Source organism: Talpa europaea, assembly GCF_964194135.1.
Source record: "Talpa europaea genome assembly, chromosome: 5".
NCBI lineage: Eukaryota > Metazoa > Chordata > Mammalia > Eulipotyphla > Talpidae > Talpa > Talpa europaea.
This window is the reverse complement of record NC_140071.1, coordinates 105,048,191-105,071,142: the sequence shown is the minus strand read 5'-3', so window position 1 is coordinate 105,071,142 and position 22,952 is coordinate 105,048,191. Positions and strand designations below refer to the sequence as shown.

At 33.4% G+C, this 22,952-nt stretch overlaps 1 protein-coding gene across 1 annotated transcript in view; it reads right to left on the bottom strand.

Moving 5' to 3' along the window:
• The window catches only part of LOC311170617 (transmembrane protease serine 11C-like), a gene marked incomplete at both ends in the record, with an annotated part of 39,935 nt that overhangs the window by 529 nt on the left and 16,454 nt on the right, over positions 1-22,952 (bottom strand). Inside the window, 5 exons of the mRNA XM_084233001.1 lie at positions 2,074-2,216; positions 3,237-3,496; positions 4,625-4,796; positions 7,359-7,397; positions 19,425-19,588. Coding sequence (XP_084089127.1) covers positions 2,074-2,216; positions 3,237-3,496; positions 4,625-4,796; positions 7,359-7,397; positions 19,425-19,588 — 778 coding nt within the window. The remainder of the gene's footprint in view (positions 1-2,073; positions 2,217-3,236; positions 3,497-4,624; positions 4,797-7,358; positions 7,398-19,424; positions 19,589-22,952) is intronic.

Here is a 22,952-nt window from a genome sequence, read left to right as displayed (position 1 = left end):
CACTACCATCACTACATGCTATCTTTCCATTCCTGTGTCAACATCCCTTTAATTTTCAGAATTGTATAAGTTGGCTAAACTATCCCATACACTCTTTATGGTGTCATCTACTGATGTTTAAGCCATTTTTACAGAATGATGGAACACTTTGGCATCTGAATTTTCCTTTGGTCTAATCTTTCCCATGATCCTGTTTAACTTCAAGATTTACTGGGTGATATATTTAATATCTCAGTCCACAGTCTGTAGGTTTCCTTGATTCTGATCATCTACATATTTTTTAACATTTTCATGCCACTTCTTGTCATCACTTGCAATTTCTCCACCTCTGAAACACCATTATTCAGCATTATGACTGCATGTATCTATCCCTTTATTTTCCTCATTCCATGACCTTTTGCTCTCCATCTGCTCTTCAACTTCATTAAGAATGTAATTCTTGGCTTCTTCCTTTTCTCTTAGTGTATTAGGTTATTTCCTGCCACCCATCTTTCTCTATGTAACTATATTTCATCATTTATCCATACCACTACTCTTGCAACGAAATTCTCAGTTCCTTGTTTCCTCCCTACCATAATCTGGGTCAACTCATACATAGTGAAAGATGACTCCATTCCAATTTTATATTCTCAAACCAATGCCTCTCTGTAATAGTTATATATCCCTAGCCATCCTTCTCATTTTTAAGAACAGCCAATCCAATCTTATCTGATTTTGCAATTAAGAAATATTATTTATTTATTTTTTAATTTTATAAAATATACATCACATAAAATTAATCATTTTTACTTCTAAGGTGAAGACAAGTACAAATATAAATATATCAGGTAGGAAAAAATTGAAAGGCATTCTTTTATAGTAACTTTCATTTTTTCCTACTTAGCAGGAGGAAATGTCATGTGCCTATGGCTGTGCTCAGGAGTTAGCATATAAAGGAAAAAAAAGTAGACAGAGTGTTCTGTGGTTGGAGGGTGGGGAGGTACAAGTGGTGATATCATTGAGTGATATCAGTAGAGTGGCTAAAATAATAAAACATGGATTCTAGGATGCATGAGATTAGAAGAGAGTTATGGTGCCGGAGTTACAGGGCTGAGAGAAAACAAAGAAACGGATTTAAGTTTGTCAAGACATTGAAGAAAAAGTTTATGGGAAAAATTATTAATGGGAATCATTACTTAGAGATAATAATTATGCATTACAATAGTTATTTGCATGTCTCCTAGAATATAGGAATAATGTTCTATTCACTTTTAACTTCTCTGACCTAGCACAGGGTCTGATACAGTTAGTAGTCAATAAATAATCACTACATAAGACAATGAATGAATAAAATTAGAGTCCTGCTGGATTTATCACTGATTCTGCCTGATAGGTAAAGACAATAGTACTTTTGCTAGCTTTGGGACATTTGTTTATAAACATTATAGGAGTTATCTGAAGCATACTAAGCATAAAGAAAGGCATCTTAGTGTAGAATTCAGAGTATCGGTGCTGGGGCCCAATTTCTTGGGTTTAAACTTCAGTTCCGCCATTAAACACCTGTGTGAGTTTAGACAAACTGCTTGATCTTTTTGTCTCTGTCTTTTCATGTGAGAAATAAGGTTTAGAATAGCACAAACATATATCTTAAGATTGTCATAACTTTAAGAAATTAATATTTGCAAAGACTTTCAAACAGTTAATGACATATGGAGATGCCATAAAAGTATTGTTAAATAAATAAAATATTTAAGGTGTTGGAGCTAAATTAAGAAAGTTTATGATCATTAAATTTGGTTTGGGACCCAACTGAATGTTTCTCAGTGAAAGAGGGCCAACCTAACTAAAGTTGGCAATAGTCCATTTCATGTCTGTATTGCTTATTCCAAATTGAATCTCTTCTTCATTCCCATTCACAGTGGTTTAGCACTTTAGTTCTTTAATGAGAACTATCAGTTAACACAATTTACTTACTTTGGCTATAAAATATACTTCAGTCTTTAAAAATTCTCTATATTTTGATAATTTAACTGGTTAATTGGAAATTAAAAACTACAAGAAAGAATATCTTGAAAAGAGAATAAGCAGATTTACCTGGCAGGCATCCACCCCTCCTTTCAAGAACCCAGCACACAACATTCCAGGTGTGATCACACCACCATATGCCTGCTCACCATTGCAGATCTTATTATCTATAATCTTCACTAGTCCTTTTTGAAGTATATTAGGACTTTTTCCTAAAGGAAGAAGATGATATAATTTTTGCTAAAGTCAGTATTATTTTCTATGGCTAGGCTATTAGTCTCTAAACCTATGTACAATTTCCAAATCAAAGTAAATTATGTTTGAATTAAATTTCCTTTTGTTTCCTTTAGTAACTTCTTTCCTTTGTTACTTTCAAGTCACAAAGAAGTAATTTATGACCATACGAACTCATTGCTAAAAATGACTACATCTAGAAATAATCAGTATGCACATCCATTTGTGATTTTTTTACTTTGAATTATTATGGAGTATTCTATTTATTACATATATACCCTAGAAAGCAAAATAAAAATTCATATCCTATAAGTATACATTTTATGATCATTTCTGGATTTTCTAATGATTGTTACTATAATTCTGAATCTCAGAGTTACTTTCAAGATTTTTTTTTGTTTTCAAATGCATTTATGAACACAAATATCCACCAAATCTTTACATTATTAGGGTCATGTAGATGCACATGTTTTAATAGTTCTTGTTTACGTACTGCCTTATTACAGGGACTATTCATTTTACCCTCACAAAAATGCTCAATCCTTTGTAATTTCTATGGTATTTACTTGCATAAAACTTGTTGTGTAATCAACTTATTTATTATTTTTCATGATTATTATCTGTTTTTATTTGCTAAGAATGTAAGATTCATTAGGGCAGGAATATCTACTATTTCATTCATAAACCAAACCACCTACAACAGGTGGTGGTCAAAATAATTGTCAATTAAATGAATGAAATGGAGGAAATTAAATTTCTTATTCAAATAATACATTTCTGTAGAAGTTGACTTTGTTAATGGAAATTATGGCATACATCTTTATGAAACTGCTTGTATAAAAGTTGTAGTAGATAATTTTCAATCCACTGTATGTGGATTGTGCAAGGATCCTCTAAAAAAGATCCATAGAAAATATTTCTCAGGTTTCACTATTGCTCTGTTTATTCATGCTTAACTTCTGATACTCAAACCATTAAATGGAAAATTAGAAACTCACCATCATTTTTTAATGTTCCCCATCCAGTGACCACTGCATCTGAATTGGGTGGGAATTTATGAGAGTCCCCCGGAAGACACACTCTTCGGATTTTGCTTGAATATAATACCGGTGAAGACAGACGCACAACAGCAATGTCATTATCATGTGCGGGGTAGCGGTAGTCTTCATGAACTATAATATCCTTGATACCTCTCTGTACTTGTGGATCACTTAAAAGAAGAGCGAAACTAGCTTTCCATTCCTTAGTGTTATTGGCGCTAAAGAAAAGAAATTTATTAAAAGTTCTATATACGAGAGTTGTAGAAACCAATCTCATTCTTTTAAAAACAATTGGATATGTTTTGAATTCCCATAATCCTTATAATCATACAAAAATAAGGCTACATGTGAAAGAAAACAGTAATGATAAAATAACATAAATAGACTTTGTAACTCAATATACTATGTTTTAAAAGATAATTCATAGAAACTATATTTTATTCTTTATTTTGGCTAGAAAAAACCCAAGGGGACTTAAAAAAACATAATTATGACAATATAGTTTAAAAAAAAAGTGGCAAGGATATGGGACAGAACTTGTGGAAATTGGGAACAAACTAAATCTTCCTTAAAACCTTTAGAGACTGTAAATAGGAAGATAGGTGTGACTTTTACTATTATCTGTTAATCAATTACATGTACACCAAGCACTGAAAAAATAATGCTGCTAGAACACATTCAAACCCTCAAGTTTGATCAGGCTTTGTGGTTATAGGTAAAATCTATATAATATCACTAGAAAAATGATAAGGAGTTAAAAAAACTGGTTAAAAAAAGCAAACTTTTGGTGTGACGATAAATGATTTAAAGAAATAATTATTACCAATTGGACTATACTATGTATGAAAGGACGCAGGATGAATTAAAATTCTCATTACTGAATAACTAAAACCAAATGGAATAATGATGAGGAAGAAATAGATGACCCAAATTCAGTTTGGGATTTATAATTTCTTTATAAATTTGAAGTAAATGACCCTAGTTTAGTGATTCTCAACTGAGGGCTATTTTGCTGTCCTAGAGACATTTTTGGTTGTTAAGCTGGGGTAATGCTACTCAGCATTTGATAGGTAGAGGTCAAGAATGCCATTAAATATCTTATAATTCACAGGCTAATTCCCACAGCAAAGAATTATTTGGCTCAAAATATCAATAGTGCTAATGTTGACAAACCCTGCTCTAATCTGAATATATTTGCTATTTCGCAACTCATTGACAATTTGGAGACTACACCTTCACAATATCGAATGGTTGCATGCATAGTTGTGTGGTCAAATTCTTGAAAGACATGTGTATATACTTTTTAGGTACTTGAATGGCTGTGAGGTTTTTGAGCCAGAGCTTACTTTACGAAGCAATGAGCAGCAGTGACAAGCCAGCTATTACTAATCAGAGTGGCTCCACATCGGTGGACATTGTTCTGTTGAAGGCTGACTTGCCAGGGCCATTCCCCTTCCTCAGCATTCACGCCGCCTGCTATTTTGTTTCCAGAAGGAGTTATTTCTCTTTGTCCACAACCTGCTCAAAATAGAGTTCATTAGCATATAATGATATTGCTGTTGTTTAAACATGTATTGCTATGGTAAATATATAATACACGTCACTATTAATTACTGATAAGGGAAGTCTTAGAGAAATTAGGATTGACTTGGTTGTGACAGATTTTTTGAGAATTCATTCAAAATTTATGTCCTTCTCTCTTATTCTCATCACTCATATGATGAGTGTAGAATTAAATTTTTGAATTTGGAAGTTACTTTTTTATAACAAGTTACTTAGTTGCATAGAGAAATGTGTGCTTTTTAACTTTTGTTAGTAGTTGTTTCAAGCAATGATTATAATGAAATATTCATAGAACATGTGAACGAATGTGAGTGAGATCTCAATGAGTGGACAAAAATGTGTTCTTACTCAAGTCACAATATACAATACTTGAATTGAAGAAATAACATATAAAGATAGTAAATAATAAACAGTTCTCTGAATATTTATTCTCTCAATAAGACATAGTGTTTTCTTTTGTCTACTTAGATCCACAAAAGCTACAAGACTATTGTCTTTGTAGCAAATGTGCAGTAATAATATACCTTTGCTAGTATTCTTTCTGTCTGAGTCACTCTCTGATACCTCTGACTAGCAATTCTTACTCCAACTAAAGTATTTAATTAGTCCCTAATAATTTATGGTATCTGTCACTATAGATGGCCTCTCATTGATAAATATCTTTAGATGCATATCCTTTGTTTAATGTCTCTCTAGAACCTACCACAAAGATCCTGTCATAGGGAAGAAGCTCAAGGAATGTTTGCAGAAATTTGTTAAGGCTTTTCACTTCGTAAAATTCACTTCACTGAAGCAGACCCTTTGTCATTGTTATTTTTGAATGAGTGAACACTCACATTGACTCACTGGTTACTCCCTTTCCTTTTCCTCTTTCTTCCCACACCTTTATCATGGATGCTACAAAGGATAAAATAAATAACCCAGAAACCAAAGGTATAATAATGGTTCCTCCCTATACTTCCTTCTGTTTGGACAACTCCTAAATGAAGTTGGCTTTTATTCAACTTCCTTCAGAGGAATATAAAAACAAAGAAATTCCCCAGGTGACAATACTTCCCTGTTTCTGCTCTTACTCAGAATTTTAAAATATTTTATATTCATGCATAACATATTCTGAGTTCTCATTTACTCGTGATTTGTTGAGGTGTCAATTGCCATCTCTGCAGTATTATTTTGTTATTATTTTTGCTGTAATATACCTGGTACCTTGTAGCTTTTATATCAAAATAGGTGATAGGTAAATTTCAAGGATTTAAGGAATGTAATGAAGGCTTGCTGTATGATACTTTCAGAAACATCAAAGAATCTACCATGGACTTACTGTCTCCTTAACTCTCTAATTTCTATTCCACCACCTATTCATGTACATTAATACATCTTATATCACATACCAAAACTCTATTTTCTTCAGCTCTCTTTGGGTTTTTCTTATCTACCTCTCCCTTCTTCTCTTTTATTTAAAGTACAATCAAAATCTCAGAATGGCCAAATCAAACTCAGAGTACTGATTTGGATAGTTGTTCCATCTGGGAGATAGCCAAATTGTTCGATCTCTGTCTTACCCCTGCTTTTAATCTTGCCTTTGCTACATGTCTTCTATCAACCCAATCAATTCCTTATTGTGGATTTTGGTCGTGTCAGTACTAACCTTTTCATTGGAATACTTGACTTTAAGAGGTTCTATTAAGTTGCTTGAGGATTGCATGATTGAAATATATAGAAAAAAATTACTACAGCTTTGTGTTTGTTTTGCCTAGGATGCTCAGAAATAAGTAAATATGTTGTGACTGTAGGACAATAATAATAGTCAGGGTCAGTGCCAGTGTCACCTGGCTCTGGAAGGTGATTCTGTCTCAGTTCCAGATATGAGTTATGGTTATCCTGATAGCCTGTTGCAGCCATGGGATCATATTTCTCAGGGGGTTAGTGGAAGCAGGGGAGAATGGAAGCAGAATGCCTTGGCCAATAAGGCAGGCTACATGCAAAAAGACAGAGTCAGTATAAGAATCTTTGCTTGTAGAAACATATTTTCACAGTGAGTTCCAAGCCTGCACTTTTCATAGGCAGAATAGAAAATGCAAAAAGCTAATATCATTGAGTGCTTTATACGAGCCATATTCTCTAGAAAGTACTTTACTGCTGTGACCTTCTTTTATCTTCACGGCTACCTAGAACTGAAAGTTTGAAAAGTTAAATAGCCTATGTAAATTTACCCATTTTGTAAGCAGCACATCTGGGGCTCAAAACCAATGTGCAGTTGTTTTAGAGTCTAAGTTCTCATTTACCACTGCTTGTCCATAGATCCAATCCTCCATTATGGCATGTGATAATGTGTTCTTCATATAAAGTCTATATCAGTCAATTTAAGACCAACTACCGTCATCTTCACATCAGATTCTAAAAGCAGACATCTCATAACACCTTTATGGACTATGCTTTGAATCTCAAGGGGAGTTCTTTTTTGTCATCCTAGGAATTAAGTTCCACTAGAAAATAAATCTTTGTTGATGAACTTACAAATATGGAGAAGATTTTCTGCTGTTGGCATTGCAATATCTAAAAGTCAAAGAAAAAAGAAAATGAAAATATATACACTTATAACATATTTTAATCTTAATTTAATTATTTTGGGGTTCACTTTCTATGGGCATAATCATCTTATTCAATCTTGACTATAATTTCTATGTCTATAGATGATTGTAGAGTAATAAAATCCTAGTATTTCTTTTTTTGTTTCTAAAAAGACTCATTTTTTCATTTAAGTTATTTAAAAATGAGGTCTGGGTCTTGGAATGTACTGAACTGTATGGAAGATAGTGATCTTCTACCATATCTTGAATCCAAATGACCAGATAACTGAATGTATTTGGCACCTTTTGGGTCCCACTTTAAATACTCTTGACCTATCTCTTATTCCAGCCTAGTATGGTGACCAATATCATGCAGATTTGGATCTACTTGGCTGAGGAGTAACTTGACAGATGCCTTTCTCAATTTAGCACCTTAGATGTCTCACATTCTGCTAGAAGGCACACAATGGACATTCCCAGATGGACAAGACAGAATGTGAGAGTTAATGTTGTTGGAGCCAATGTAAGGGGGAAGATGATAAGTAAAGCTTCCCTCTTTAGTCATGAACAGTTTTGAAATATAATTCATAAAGCTCAAGGGGTTGGAACTAGTTTTGCCCATAATGATGGTCAATTCCCCTCCATTTTTCTCTTTCAACCCTTCACTCTTTCTCATATCAGTTACAATGACATTCAATGCCCTGTCTGATGCATTGTTTTTTGGGGGAAGGAGGCCAAGACACTCAAATACATATACCATATAAATCATAACAAATAATGTTAATAACTATGAGATACAGCACACACAATGTTATATTTATGCACTTTTTGGTATTGAGTACTTTTTGCTATACCTTAATCCTCTGAAAATGAATACTATTTGCATCACTAAGTTTCAGTTATTTAAAACATTCAACTAGCATGCCATCCTATTTCCCATTCATTTTGGATTAAAACAATTTACTTTAGTAATAAGGCAGATTTCAAAATTGTCTACTCAGTCATGGACATCTGGGAAATATTACGGGAAGTGATTTACTCCAGACAATTTTGCTATGGGCCTCACATCCCTATAGGATTACCAAGTACACTTAAGAGGAGCTTCTCTTCAAAAAGGAACCACCATTTGCTCTATAAATTAAATGCTATAAATGCCAATGTAGGCTCATTTTTACTATGCTCTTGGATTTCTATAAATCCAGGAGGGAGTATCCAGTTCTATACGTCAATTATAGTCATACACACTTACATTAATTAGGTTGCACAACAAATCAGAGACAAAAGACTCTTTTACCAGAAAGTCAACTTGTCTGAACAAAAAGCAGGAGACACTCAACAGTCAGATGGACTATGAGTGGATAAGAGCCACACCTACTTAAACAGAAAAGGTGGCACTTTTCCATCCTTTCATAGCTGCCTTCTGAGGCTAATTCTTGATTGCCGTAATACTCTTTTGTTTGATTTTGATCACCATGTGGTAGGTAAAATATCTCAGACCATATTAAGATTTGGGGAAATAAACTTTTAATTTGACAGGAAGCTGTTAATTCTTACAACATAAACACAAATTACTTAGAAACCCCATTGTGTTCACAAAACTTCTTTGTTTGAGGTTTTCTTTATTGATGCGTGACTTGCTAAAGGGAAGAAATGTTTTGACCTATAATTTACTTTTAATAGTTGCATTATCCGAGAGCTTAAAAAAATAACTATCACTTGGGTAGGTGGAAGACAGATGGGTACAATGAATGGGGAAGTGATTTAAGCTGTCACTCCTTTGGACTGAGTCATTGCTATGGCTGTTTGTGTTCCTTTCTTTTAAGTCCTTTGACTCACACACAAATGCTGCAACTCTTGACAATTTGTTTCTGAATCAAGAGTCAACACTGTAACCTAAGATATTATATTTACTGTATATGTAAGCATACCAAATATACCATATAAAGGAAGTGACAAAAGACAATGGCATTGCCCCTGCTAAGAAACAGATTCTATCAAAGTATAATTTGATAAAGCAGTTTTTAAAAACAGATTAGTAAATCTGAATGGGTCTTATTTTGGAACCGGTAATAAAGAAGAATAAATATGGACCTTGCCCTCAATGAACTTGGAGTTAGTGGAAGAGATCAAAGACCAAGTAAATAATTCAATATAATGTAATGAGTGCTATGGCACATCTATGCACAGGCAATAGGATGCACCAAAAAAGATCGCTTAGCATAGATGGGTGATAAGGAATAAGAATAGCTGATGACAAACATTCTTTGGGGAAGGAGGGAACAAATTAATTTTACTGGGGACAAAATAGACATATTTCACTCACGGTTGAAGATTAGATTAGTTAGGATGTTAGATGCTCTATTTGTGGGCTTTAGAGCTATAGTGTTGCAGATCCGTGACCACTGTTTCATATTTGGTGTTTTTCTGGGGTTAGGAAGTAAATATAAGTAGAGACCCAGGTAATAAAAGGACTCCCTAAAAGCATATTACACAGTGAAAATTGTATTCCTTGAAGAAAGTCTGTAACATAATAATACTAATGAAAAAAATAAGCTGTATGATTCTAAAATATAAGAAATAATATTACAGAAAAATGTAGAAAAATTCACAAGGACCACATATTTTAATTCTATTCAGGTGAATGTATTACTTTTCCTGAGTTCAAATGTTAAATTAGTTGATTAATGCTATTACAGAAATTTTTTTCTACGGTTCTAGCATTAAAAATATAGAGGAGTTCAACTGAATTCTCTTATGGAACTTATTTAATTAAATATTTTAAAAAGTTCATGTGGTAGATTTCTGAAAACCTTAAAACTATAAGTGACATGGTAACTACTATAAAATTGTTGTGACACACAAATGATCATATTCTACCATGTAAATTCATTCACTCTGGAATGCACTCTGGAACATTAATATGGTTGCTCTGCATTAAAAGACAAAGAAACAACATGCACCTGGATTGTGGTTGAACAAAATCTGGATCCTTCTCTTACTGCAGATTTTGATTAGTCACCTGACTGCATATTTAACTTCAATAAATGCTTTTCTTTGTTTTTAATTATACTGAAAATTACATCTGTGGTTAGACATTACATATCATTTATTATTCGTTAGTGACATACATAAGTTTTATACATAATATATCTTTACTATGTTTGCCAATTTGACTCTACAGGTAAAATTTAAAAAGGAATTTTATTATGATTTAATAACTTAAATCTTTATGATTTAATTAATAGCCGGTTGAATCTGTAGGTGGTAGCTTTTAAGGTAGAACTATGTTTCATTTTTTTTTGCCTCTATGCAGATTTTAAGAATTATAAAAAAATAAGTATCTATTTTTATTTGGATATTGCATATGCTTCTTCTGTGTCTTAGTCCTTGTTGATTTTAGAAAAATCTCTTTTACTGATGTAACATTAGGTTACATCATTGTATATAGTTTAGAGATATAGGTTCTACCCTTTCGGGAGAATTACACCCATCACAAAGACACCTATAGTCCTTCATCATAGTCCATTGTGGATTTTAAGCTTTGGAAGTAGTACAAAAGTTCACTGTTATGATGAGAAGACAGGCATTCCACAAGGAATATATTTAGGCTGTTAAGCTGATACAGTAAGCAGTGGACAATGTAAGCAATAATATCTGTCTTGTGCATTTGAAATATCATCCACGTATTTCTAAGAGGTTCTTTTGAGGACACATATTGGATAGGTAATTAATATTTAGGATTAGTACTTCCAGTTAGGAAAGTTTCTAGTTGGGTCTCCCAGGTATCTGTACACATTGTTAGGGTCTGTATTTTGATGTCCCAGCAATGATGTTTCTCCCACGGGCCAGGAATCAAAGAACAAACACGGACTCTGTCCTTAATAAATTTGGAGTGCAGTGGTGGAGAAGTAGAATCCTTTCAATTTATGCCTATTGCTTTCTTTAAGACCCATCTTATGAGGTAGTATCTCTAAGTATCCTTTCTCTTTTTTTCCTTTTTATTTTTATTTTTTTTTAAATTTTTTTAAAAATAAATTTTATTTTTATATTCCCCATACAATTGCAACCCCCCCATTCTGACCCCAATCCCTCCTCTCCCCGCCCCCCACCCCCCATAAAATGTCTCTGTTTCATAGTTGTTTGTTCATTTTGATTTTCACTTTCTTATACTTATTCTTTTTCCTGGTCCCTTATTTAAATTTTTTAGATTCCTGCTATGAGTGAGACCATCTGGTATTTTTCTTTTTCTTTCTGGCTTATTTTGCAGAGCATGATCCCTTCCAGCGCCATCCATGTTGCTGCAAATTGCATGTGTTTATCTTTTTTGATTGCTGAGTAATATTCCATAGTGTATATGTACCACATCTTCTTGATCCAGTCATCTATTTTTGGGCATTTGGGTTGTTTCCAAAGCTTAGCTATTGTAAACAGTGATGCTATAAACATAGGGGTGCAGGTGCTCTTTGGAATTGATGTTTCTGTGTTCTTTTTTTCCTTTTTAAAGATTTATTTATTTATACAAGCACTGGGTACAGTCAGAAGCGCGGGAGGGTAAGAGATTCACCGGAACCAGAGCGGGGAGCAGGACTGAAATACACTGCTGAGCCGGGCAGTGGGCACGGAGAGGTATGCGCGCCATGTGGGACCCTCTGCAGGGGCCGGGGATCGAACTGAACTGGCACTGCAGAGGCTGCGGGCAGCTTCGCAGCCCAGCGCTCAACCGCTGCGCCACCCGGGAGGCCCAGTACCCTTTCCTTAGATAATTCCTTAGCTTTATATCCCCTTGCCAACTTGCATATAGTATTTGTCTCAAAGTTACCATCATCTAGTAAAATTCACTTGTTCATTCGAATAAATTTAGTTTTTCTTTGCAATTTACTTAAGATTGCTTGTTTTAATTTTTTTTTCTTATAGTAAAAAAGATATTTCTTCTGTAATTTATACATATTTGACAAAATGCAGAAAAATAAAAACATTCAGATAATGGTTAATAGAGCCAATTACAACCATAACAGAATTTATAGACTTGTTTTATGCAACACTTATGAGTAAATCCATAGCAATTACATGGTTCTTGAAGTTACACTAGTAAGCTGTCATTAAACACAAACCACAACTATTTTTTTTTCTATTTCGGAACATATAAGGCTCTAGTGTATTTATTTGGAAATCCTACATAAAAGACAAGGTAAAGGGCATAAAGAATGGAAAAACCGACTTGGAAAACATTTCTGAAATCTTTAAATTTCTTCCTCACCTGAATTAACAGAGTTAATAAAAATGTGTCCTTCTTTATTTTTTTCAAAGAGCTGTTAATATTTTGTATGCCTATTCTTGACTTGTCCCCTATTGATTTTCCCCCATACCACATCATGAGATTTAATCAAAGTTCCTGGATGCATATCTTATGAGAAACAGAAATCACTTAAAAGGGAAAAAATTAAAACTGACATTTAGTCTATGACACTTTTAGCTATTTAATGTTTATTTCATTAATAGAAACAGGAAAGAAACAGTCATATGTGATAACTAATATTAAAGAAATCAGTGTTTTTTCCTGAGAACTTCAGTGCTTTCACATTTTCACTGTCTTTTTGAATAAGATTTCAGAAAGATTTCAGACCACTGGAATGGAAGAGAAGATATCATATTTTAGTAGGAGTAGTTTCATACTGCTAGCTTTTCAGCTTAAAATGATTTCCAAATTTCCCAAAGACATTTAAAAAATTCACACTATAACTTATTTAAATAATGTTTGATATGATAGTAACTCATAAATCTAGTAATATGAGAGATAAGGAGACAAATTCAAATAAATCTAAGATCTAACTGCAAGAAGTTTTTTTGTGTAAGTTTTTATAAAATAATTTTTAAAAATCCAATATTTTATTATGAGATGATAGTAGATTCAGATGTAATTGTTGTAAATAATATTTATGTACCCTTTATCCAATTTCTTTGAAAAATAATATCTTGCAAATGTGTTATAAAGGTAATATCTTTCAACTACAGTACAATATCAGATTGACATTGATGTTGTTCAAATATAGAACATTTCCATAACCATAAGTATTCATCATGTTGTTCAGTTTTAGCTACATCTGCTTCCTGCTGTATTACTTCATCCTTAATCTGTAGCAACAACTAATTGCTTTCCCTTTCTATAATTTTGTTATTTTAAAAATGTCATAAATTCATATAAATAAAGTCATACAATATATAAGTTTTTGGATTGGTTTCTTTCGCCCAATGTGATTCTCTAGAGATCCATCCAAGTTGTTTTTATTGTTGAGTAGTATTCCATGGTATGCTGAGCCTGAGTTTATTTAACCATTTACTTGAAGGATGTCTGGTTTGTTTTCAGTTTTGGGTGATTAGGAATAAAGATACTGTAAACACTGAGGTATATGTCTTTTTTGTTTGTTTGAACACAAGTCATTGTCTGGGATAATACCCAGGAATGTAATAGCTGGATTGCATGGTGGTAGTATGTTTATTTTTTAAAGAAATTACCAAACTGTTTTCAGAGTGAATGTACCAATTCACATTACCACAAGCACTGGATGAGTGATTCAGTTTCTCCATAACCTTGCCAGCACAAAACTCATCACTTTAAATTTTCATAGACGTAAAACTTGCTTGTAAATATGTAAGAACATCTCATGGTATCCCTCCAGTTACTAATGTTAGTCAACCTCTGTTTATGTGCTTGTAAATGCATATTTTTTGTCACATATCTCTTGACATATTTTACCCAATTCAAATTGAATCACTCATTTTTTTTCACTGCATTAAGAGTGTTCTTTACGTATTCTAGGTAGCAGTTCTGTAATATATGGTGTGCAAATATTTTCTCCCAGTTGGCAGCTTGTATTTTTATTCTGTTACCAGGGTAGTAGTTCACAGTTTGAAAGGTCATGATGAAGTATAATTGAGAATTCATCAAAATCCAAGCAGATTGTCAATTCAGTCAAATAGTGTCAAGGAAAAGATGTTATGCTAATGGCAAAAATTCAAAATACTGGATCTAAATTGCAAGTTGACAAAAAGTAGAGGTCTAGCTCTAGAAATTTGTTTTCTGTTCTATTACATTCCACATAGTATCTAATTTAGTAATCTTTTGCTGCAGTAACAAACAATCCTGGAAATCTCAACCTTAGTACAAATGTCTATATCTTGCTCATTTTACATTAAAGTTGTCGTGTATATGTTCTTTTCTTGGTAAAGTACAAAGGCACACAAAAAATAAATAAATTGGCAAGTTGAATTTAGAACTCCATTGAATAAAGTCAGTCGTGTTTTGATCTACTATTAATCTACATATTTTGGTCTGGAGTCTCAGAGTCTTTTCTGCGTCTAGAACTCAGTCACTCCTGAAGGATCTTTTAGTAGTCCAGGCAATTAACTGAACTAAGTGGAGTTCACAAGATGGATTGTTCTAGTATGAATTGTTTAAAATTAGTTTCTGACTATCAAAAGTGACTTTTATAAAGTTATTATGGCTTTTCCTCTTACAGAGATTAGAAAATAAGAATGATAGTTTGGTAAAGTCACTCTTAGATTTTGGATATTTTTGTGGAAACATGTTGTGTGTCCTGTTGACAATGGGTCCTTTAGTTCAATAACCATTGATATTTAAATCTCTTAGAGTAGCTGGAAAGCATCTAATACATAGCTGATTTATTCAATAATATATATATATATATATTGGCTTTAAGCTCAAAGTTTCATTTGAAAAATACTTAAAAGAAATATTATTTTAAGTAAATTCCTGAATTTATTGATAGATATTTTGGAATATCAGCAGAAACAGTGCTCCACATCTTTCCAGAAGCCTTGGCAAAATTTCCAATAATAAAGTCAAGAATCAGGAGACAAGATTGTCTAAGGAGCCCGAATATGTATCATAATATGAATTCACTAAAGTTCATATGGTGTATGAGGATGCCCAACACACCCTTATTCTAATTTTTGTATATAAGTTACTACAAAATATTCAAGTGAATTGGAAGAAGATAGAAGAAAGGCCACAAAGAATATAGAAATAACAGCAAGAACTATGCTTAAAATCAAATATGACAAAGAAAGAAAATACGAGAGTTCAAAAACTCAAGTAGTAGGGTCATTTGGTGATGACGCCAATAACTCTAAGTGCCCTGATCATTAATATGTCTACTGTATTTTGATGATGTCCACAGAAATGTCAGAAATATACATGGTAAATTTGAGAAAGATTTTTTTAAAAAGGTAATTTTAAGGAAGCCTTATAGTTAATATATGCACTGCCAAAGTGAGTACTGCAAGTCTTTATATTTGTTAAAAAGATAAAATATAAACTATATTTTGAAATTACCTATTTAGAAAGACTTATTTCTGAGGAATTGTCAATGCTCATCTTATACTCCTTAGGCTATTTCAGGAAATGTTTTGCTCATAAAACAGGTTGATAGAGCTGAAGATTGCTTCTTGGTTAAGTAAGGACACATAATCAATAGTATCCTTTTAAAAAATGTCCTCCAGAATTTATCAAAAAGTGATTGGGTAGTTTGGTTGTTTAAAGCATGGTACAAACAAAGCGATGCAATGTGTCATGGCCCAGTGGCATGAAAAGGTGTGTTATATTAACATAATCCATCCGATATTGGTCAGCTGCTCATAAATGAGTGCTAGTCAGAGGGTTATTCTTTTAAAACTCTGGGTCAAAACAGGGGAGGGAAGAGCACAAGGAATTGTGGTGATGGATCATGTGTTGTATGGTGGTGGGGGAGAAATCAAATACTGTAAAATTAACAGTGATGTAAGAAAATAAATAATTAAAAAAAAACCCTCTTAGTTGCGGGTCAGGCCCATCATCCTCATGTATAGTATTATTCTTTCTATTCTTTCTATATAATTTGAGTTTTTATTTTAAGCAATCCCATATTAGCATAAGTTTTAAAAATATTTTTCATACCTACTCAATTCATTAGGTTAAGTGTACCAGTATATACAAGGCATTAAATAATCATTATTTTTTAAAAAACAAATTACAGCAATACCTTAAATATGTTCATTAAGTTTATGAGCATTCGATTTTATAAGACATCCTATTTAAAATGTTCACTTTAGCTTATGAGGCACATATCTGTTTACACAAGAACTGATTTGAAATTTTCCTTCCAGAATTTCCAGGAGAGAAGTTTCCTTTCTTTGTCTCTTTTCCTCTCTCTCTCTCTTCTCCTCTTTCTTTCCTTCCTTTTCTCTCTCCCTTCCTTCGTTCTTTTGTTTCTGCATTAAATTTTGAATTACATAAACACTTAAGTATCAGATTATGTTCAGTTTTGATAGTTAAGCTATAAAATAAATTAATGGAATCATGTTAACAATCATAAAATAATAAAGCAAAATTGTGTTAACTAACTTGAACTTAAAGGAGTTGTTTAGCCATAATTTATTATGAATTTTGGGAATATATAAAAACTTTCCCCAAGGATGTCAGCAGTATTAGACTAAGTGATCTCTTTCTGAAAGATTTTTTTAGGAAACAGTTCTCTTTTGAACAGGGAAAAACCATACTCTCAGTGGTTTTTCTAGGTTTTATATTTTATATTAACTAGTCAATTTGAAGATCTTCTCATCTAGTGAGTGTAGAATTGGTAGAGAAAACATCGCTCTTTCACTGAAGTATGTACTGCAAAAATACTAATTTTGTTAGTACCTTGTAAGTTAATAGCATTGTTATTGTTATCTTTCATGGAATTCAGGAATTCAGTGAGTAGAAAATGAAGTTACGTATTATTGTTATGGATCTTAATTATTATTATTATGAGTAATATGTTTAAATAGGGTAACAGTAGTTTACAACACTGTATATGATTCAGAAATATAGAAGCTTCCTCTTCAATGTATGTTACCACACTATACCCACCGCCAGGCACCTGTAGTCTTCTACCATAATCCATTGTGCTCCCTCTCATTTCTAGAGTTTGTGTTTTTCTAACTTTTTGTCAGACTGTATTCCACATATGAACAAGATCATACATTTTTCTTTCTCCTGTCTTATTTTATTTAGCATAATCCCGTTTTTCTAGGCTTAGTAACTTGGGGACATTGGTGCTGTATCTAATCATTCATTGTAACTAAAACCACTGATAATTGATGTCTAAAGTCACAACTGTATGAAATGGTCACTTTTCTTTCTATGTTAAGAGGCTTTTATGAATATGAAATCCAAAGCCTTGACATACTTAGGACCAAGCTCTAAATAACCAAATAACTAAACAACATAAGAAGGTCAGACTATTCAATAAAGATGTTATGACAGCAAGGTTAACTACTTAAATAAACTTTTCATAGATCCCTAAATCAGAGACCTATTTATGTGGTGAACAATGAATATTCACAATTCCTCTCTGTGAGGGCTGTTTTGTGAACTTTGTGTTAACTCATTTCATTGTTGCTTTGGGCCTGTGGGCATCTGGGTTTGATCCTGCACCTATGAACTGTCAGGCAGCTTCATGCGGTATCTAACTTGTGATGAGAGATAAAGAAGGGGGTGGGGGGAGGGAGTTACTAAACAACAGGGAGAGGTTAAAACAATACCAAAGCACCATCTGTACTTCAAACATGACATCCTTAAAAGTCACTGATCTTCATAAAATTTTAGAAGATCATTATAATAAACAAAACAACCAAGAAAAATCTGGAAAAGATTCCTAGAAAATCGTGTTTCTTGGGATCCTAAGTAATATTCTTAAATTTTTGGAGAATACTTGGAACATAATGCTATGTCTTTACACGTTAGCCCATTTTTTTAGTAGATGAATTTCCAAAAACCTATCTTTGGTGTCAACAATAAACTGGAGAGTTGCTTTGCTTCTCTGTGTTCTTTCAAAGTCACACATAGGGTAAATTGTGTGAGAAGGAAAGTTCTGAAAGAAAGTAGCTAGTAAACCAAAGGGAGTCACATTTCAACAACATAATGGCCTCTTATGCAGGAGAAGCATGTTCAAGGTTTGTTTTTTGATCCTTTTGATGTTCCATGCAAGTGAACACGTGGCCTAGAATTTTTTTTCCTCACAAGTATTTAATCCTTTTAGTCCTTCCTGCAGGGGTAGTGATACTTTTATGCCCTTGGTTAAAACTGTTGTAGCAGAGAACTGATAGCCTAGCTTAGCTGTGCCAGGTGTTGGCTGTACTGTTATCAGAGAGACACTTTAGATCCTGGGAAAGAAGGGAGAGTTATCCCTATTTTAGAGGAAATTGCTCTCAGTGCTGTTAGGTAACCAAAATAAGGAATTTATTTTGTATATATGATTGCAAGAGACAAGATCCATTAAAGGTCCATCAAGAAAAAGTAATGGGGACTTCCCTGGTGGCATGGGGGTTAAAGTCTCAGGGCTATCAAGCCATCTCCAGTCACTCTGGCATGAGTTTGATCCAGGCTAGGGAGCTAACCACATCTGGTGTAGCAGACCTCTCCTGTCGCCCTGGCTGCTCCCCTTAGCAGTGCATTTCAGTATATCTGCCTGTTCTGCTCCCCGCTCTGTCTCTGGTGAATCCCCTCACCATCACCTGCCCCCTCTGGCCTATACCCCAGTTCTTGCATGCATAAATAAATAAAAAATAAATCTAAAAAAAGAAAAAGTAATGCTATTGCTATTAAAGAGGTTTAAACCTAATTCTGGAATTTAGGTCTAGAGTCTTGAGACACCCAGAGGAATTGAGAGAATCATGAACCACAGAACAAACCATAAGAGTTTATGTTTAATGGTACTTTACCAAGAAATGTTATTTGGGACATTATTTACTTAAAAAAAGAAAAAATCACCAATATGGTTTAATTCCATGGATACATAAATAATATACCCAAGAAATTGATAAACATGAACCCTGATTACTTTAACCTTCATTAACAGCAATTATCATTGCATATGAAATGGTATTTTAAGGGAGAAGTGCAGTTTTCACTTGCAGAACCAAACACAAAAATAAAAGATGTAAATCTTTTTATAGCATATATAAAAAGGCTTACCTGAAAATCTGAAAGAAGAAGAATCTATATTTAAAGTCCTAGTTTCACCCTTTATCTTCTGATATAAAATGGTTTGTATCTTATCCCAGAACTTTGCTGCATTATTTTTGTAATAGGATTTGAACTTCAGCACAGAGTGAATTATTACTTTCCCTTTGGCGCGGCTGTAGAACAGAAACAGACAAATAAATTATGCTTTTTTTATGGAGCCTTTATCACTCTTAGTGGTCATGCTAACTTTTTTAAAGCAGATCTGAGAACTATTTCAGTTCCTCTCAAGGAAGTGGGATTGACATTCTATGGATATGGTGAACAGAAACAGAGTGATTAGAAGCAGGAGCACTGAAAAGTGTTTTGGATTCATCATTTGGCAACTTCTTGATTATAGCATGCTGTTGGCATTCTCTGTGCTTATGTTTTTCTCATCTCTATAATGGGATAATAATATTATTAAGTTATTGTAAACATCATATAAGATAATGGGCATGAAGGTATTTTGAAAAAGCTAAGTGCTATATAAAAATTACTGTTAATATAAATGTATCTATGCATTATATATCCACTATGGACTCTGTAGGAATAGCCAGTAGCAAAAAGCAAAATGAAATCTAACAGATAAGATTATAGAATTATCACTGCTTTTTTCTTTTTTTCAGTGGATGTTTAATTTGCAAAGATGTGTCATTTCTCTCTTACCTTTTGGAAATCATGACTGAACAAAAATGCTAGACTGAAGTTATTTGTAATTTGGGCTTGAAGATGCAAATGTAAAGTCAGAAATTTTAAAAGTAAATTACTACTAACTTGATGGAAAGTCTATTCGGTTGCCATTTTTTGTTTCCATTTCTCCTCATCTATTCCTAGGCATTTCTCTACATTTGTGCATTTGGAAATCCACAACAATCCCAGAGCTCTAAGTAACTCAAGAACAACCCCAGAAGTTTCCACTTTAAAACCTTTATATACGCATGAACAAAAAACAGTAACCATGGCCAAGATCCAAGATTTTCTAAGTGATTAAAAATCCTTATTATTTCAATATTTTTTCCCAGGATAATTCCAAGTAAATGGACTAGCTAATTTCTATGTCACCCCTTATTACCTTATGTTTTAGGATGAATGCTATACATGATCTTCCTTTGAGTGCTGTAAATGTATTATTTTTATTGCTTTTTAAAGTATTAAGCCTTTAGTAATTACATGTCAATTTTTTAGTATTTTCACCACAGCTGCCTTTATGCCATGTTAACTTTCTCTTATCTGATCTGTAGGGATAAGCCCTCTGTTCATTATGGAGCAGACAAGGACATATCATATTACTCTGTTTATTTTAAATATTTTGTCAAACCATCGATGTCACTCTGAACTTTTCTCTTTGGTCAAATAATGAATTAAAACCAAACTAAATATAGACAGATGACTTCTTAATCTGACATCATTCAAGTCATATGATCTCTTTCACTGAAAACATGACTCGACAGTTACTTGAATTTTACCTTTTCTTCACTTTAAAATAATATTTAGTTTTGTATGACAAATATCAGTAATTTTTTGCTACAGGTAGTTTTCCTTTCCATTGCTGAACTTTCTATTTGTTGATTGATTTATTCATTCATTTAACAAATATGTATTAATTCAGGAAATATATCTGACAGAGCTTTAGGTACGGAGTTATTTTAACATATTAGACCAAAGGTCCCTGCCTTCATGTCAGTAGGTGAGACAAATAAACAAGGAAACAAAGAAATAAAATAACCTTTAAAATAAGTGCTATGAAGAAACCTTAACATTCCCTTAGTTCTGTTAAGTGTCTAGTAGTCTTCTTTCTGGCTCTAGATCTCTGATAACCCACACCCCCCTTTTTTTTTTTGTTTTTAGAAAATTTACTTTAAAAAACTTGTAAACTTTTTCACTGCCCTCTGAAATATTTGAAAATCTTAAAGGCCTTTTCCAGTTTTGTAACTCCAAAAATGTCTTCTTTAAGAATCTGAAAGCAATGTCTTTGAATGTCAATCAGAGGAGATAGTACCTTATCTCACAGTTTCCATGTGAGAGTGGAAGTTTAACCATGGTGGTTACCCTGCTCCATCTGGTCATAAAGCTACAAGAAGTTTATCTTTCTTTGGGCAAAACCAATTAGAAAACACAGAGAGACTAAGATCTCCCTCTCACTTCAGCCTTTAAATATGAAATTATCCTTCACTTCAAGGGAATTAGGACTTCATTCTCACCTTTCTCCATTATTGCAACAACCTTGCATAAAGTCTTTTTGTATGCTTAAATTTGGTGCAATTTGTGTTTTGACAGTGTGGTAGGAACAATTTTGGCATGCTTATTGGAAGAATAGTAATGGGTTAGTAAGGATTTAAAATCATGAGGGAGAAACATGGTATGAGATGAGGTCAATGAGTCAGGCCAGGTCAGTCAGAGTTGTAGGGACTATGTGGAGATTGGAGTTTGTGGGAAATTGCTAAGGTGACTCATGCAGATGAATGATGTGCTCTTCCAATTCACTTTGATTGCTGTGTGGAGAAAGGATTGTAGTGGAGTATAGTTAAAATAATCACTGGAGATTAGACAAATTGATGCAACAATCCATATAAGATTGCTTGACTTCTGGGATCTCCCTGGTGGCCTTGTGGTTAAGTGTCAGTGCTACTACCACGATGAAGGCCTGAGTTCGATCTCTGTCCAGGAAGCTAACCCACATGGCCCAGCAGACCTCTCCTGTTTTGCCTTAAGACTTCTCCTCTTTTGCCTCCGCTCCCCTTAGTAGTGTATTGTAGTAGAGCTTCCTATTCTGCTCCCCACTTTCTCTGGTGAATCCTCTCACCCCCACAAACATACCTCTGGCTGTACCCCTGTTCTTCTACTGCACAAAAATAAATAAAATCTTTGAACAAAAAGATTGCTTGCTTTGAAACTACAGATTTGTTATTTTTTAAATTTGTGACCCTGCAAGTCACTTAACCTATCTTTGCTTCAATTTCCTCATTGTAAAGTGGAAAACTAATATATACAGACATTTCAGGGTTGTTATCAGGGTAACTACTCGATTCAAATGACATTCTCTGGGACATGGATTATTTAGAAATAAACCAAGAAAATAAAATAGCACAAGTTGTAATTTTAGACACAGATAGATTCCAATGCATATTAACTGCTCTATTTGTGCTTGTGATTTTGATTTTTTAAATATCGTGCTCTGCTCTCCTGTTCCTCACCAGTGTTAGAAAAAACAACTTCTTTACTAGACAACAGCTATAGAATTGGATTTCTATTGGGACCAGAAAGGTAAGGTAAAAGGTCAAGCTGGTTGGAGTATATACATATGTATATATTGTGTGACTATTTGGGGCTGTTACAAATTGAACAGTATCAGTTTCAGCCTGTTAGTGTTATCAGATCTTTTATTTTCCAAACCATTCTGAAAATTCTGTCTTTTATGTGAAATCTCCAAACTTTTACCTTCATTCCACAACTCTAAGGCAGATTTGGCCCATTAGTTACTAGTTTGACACTCCTGGT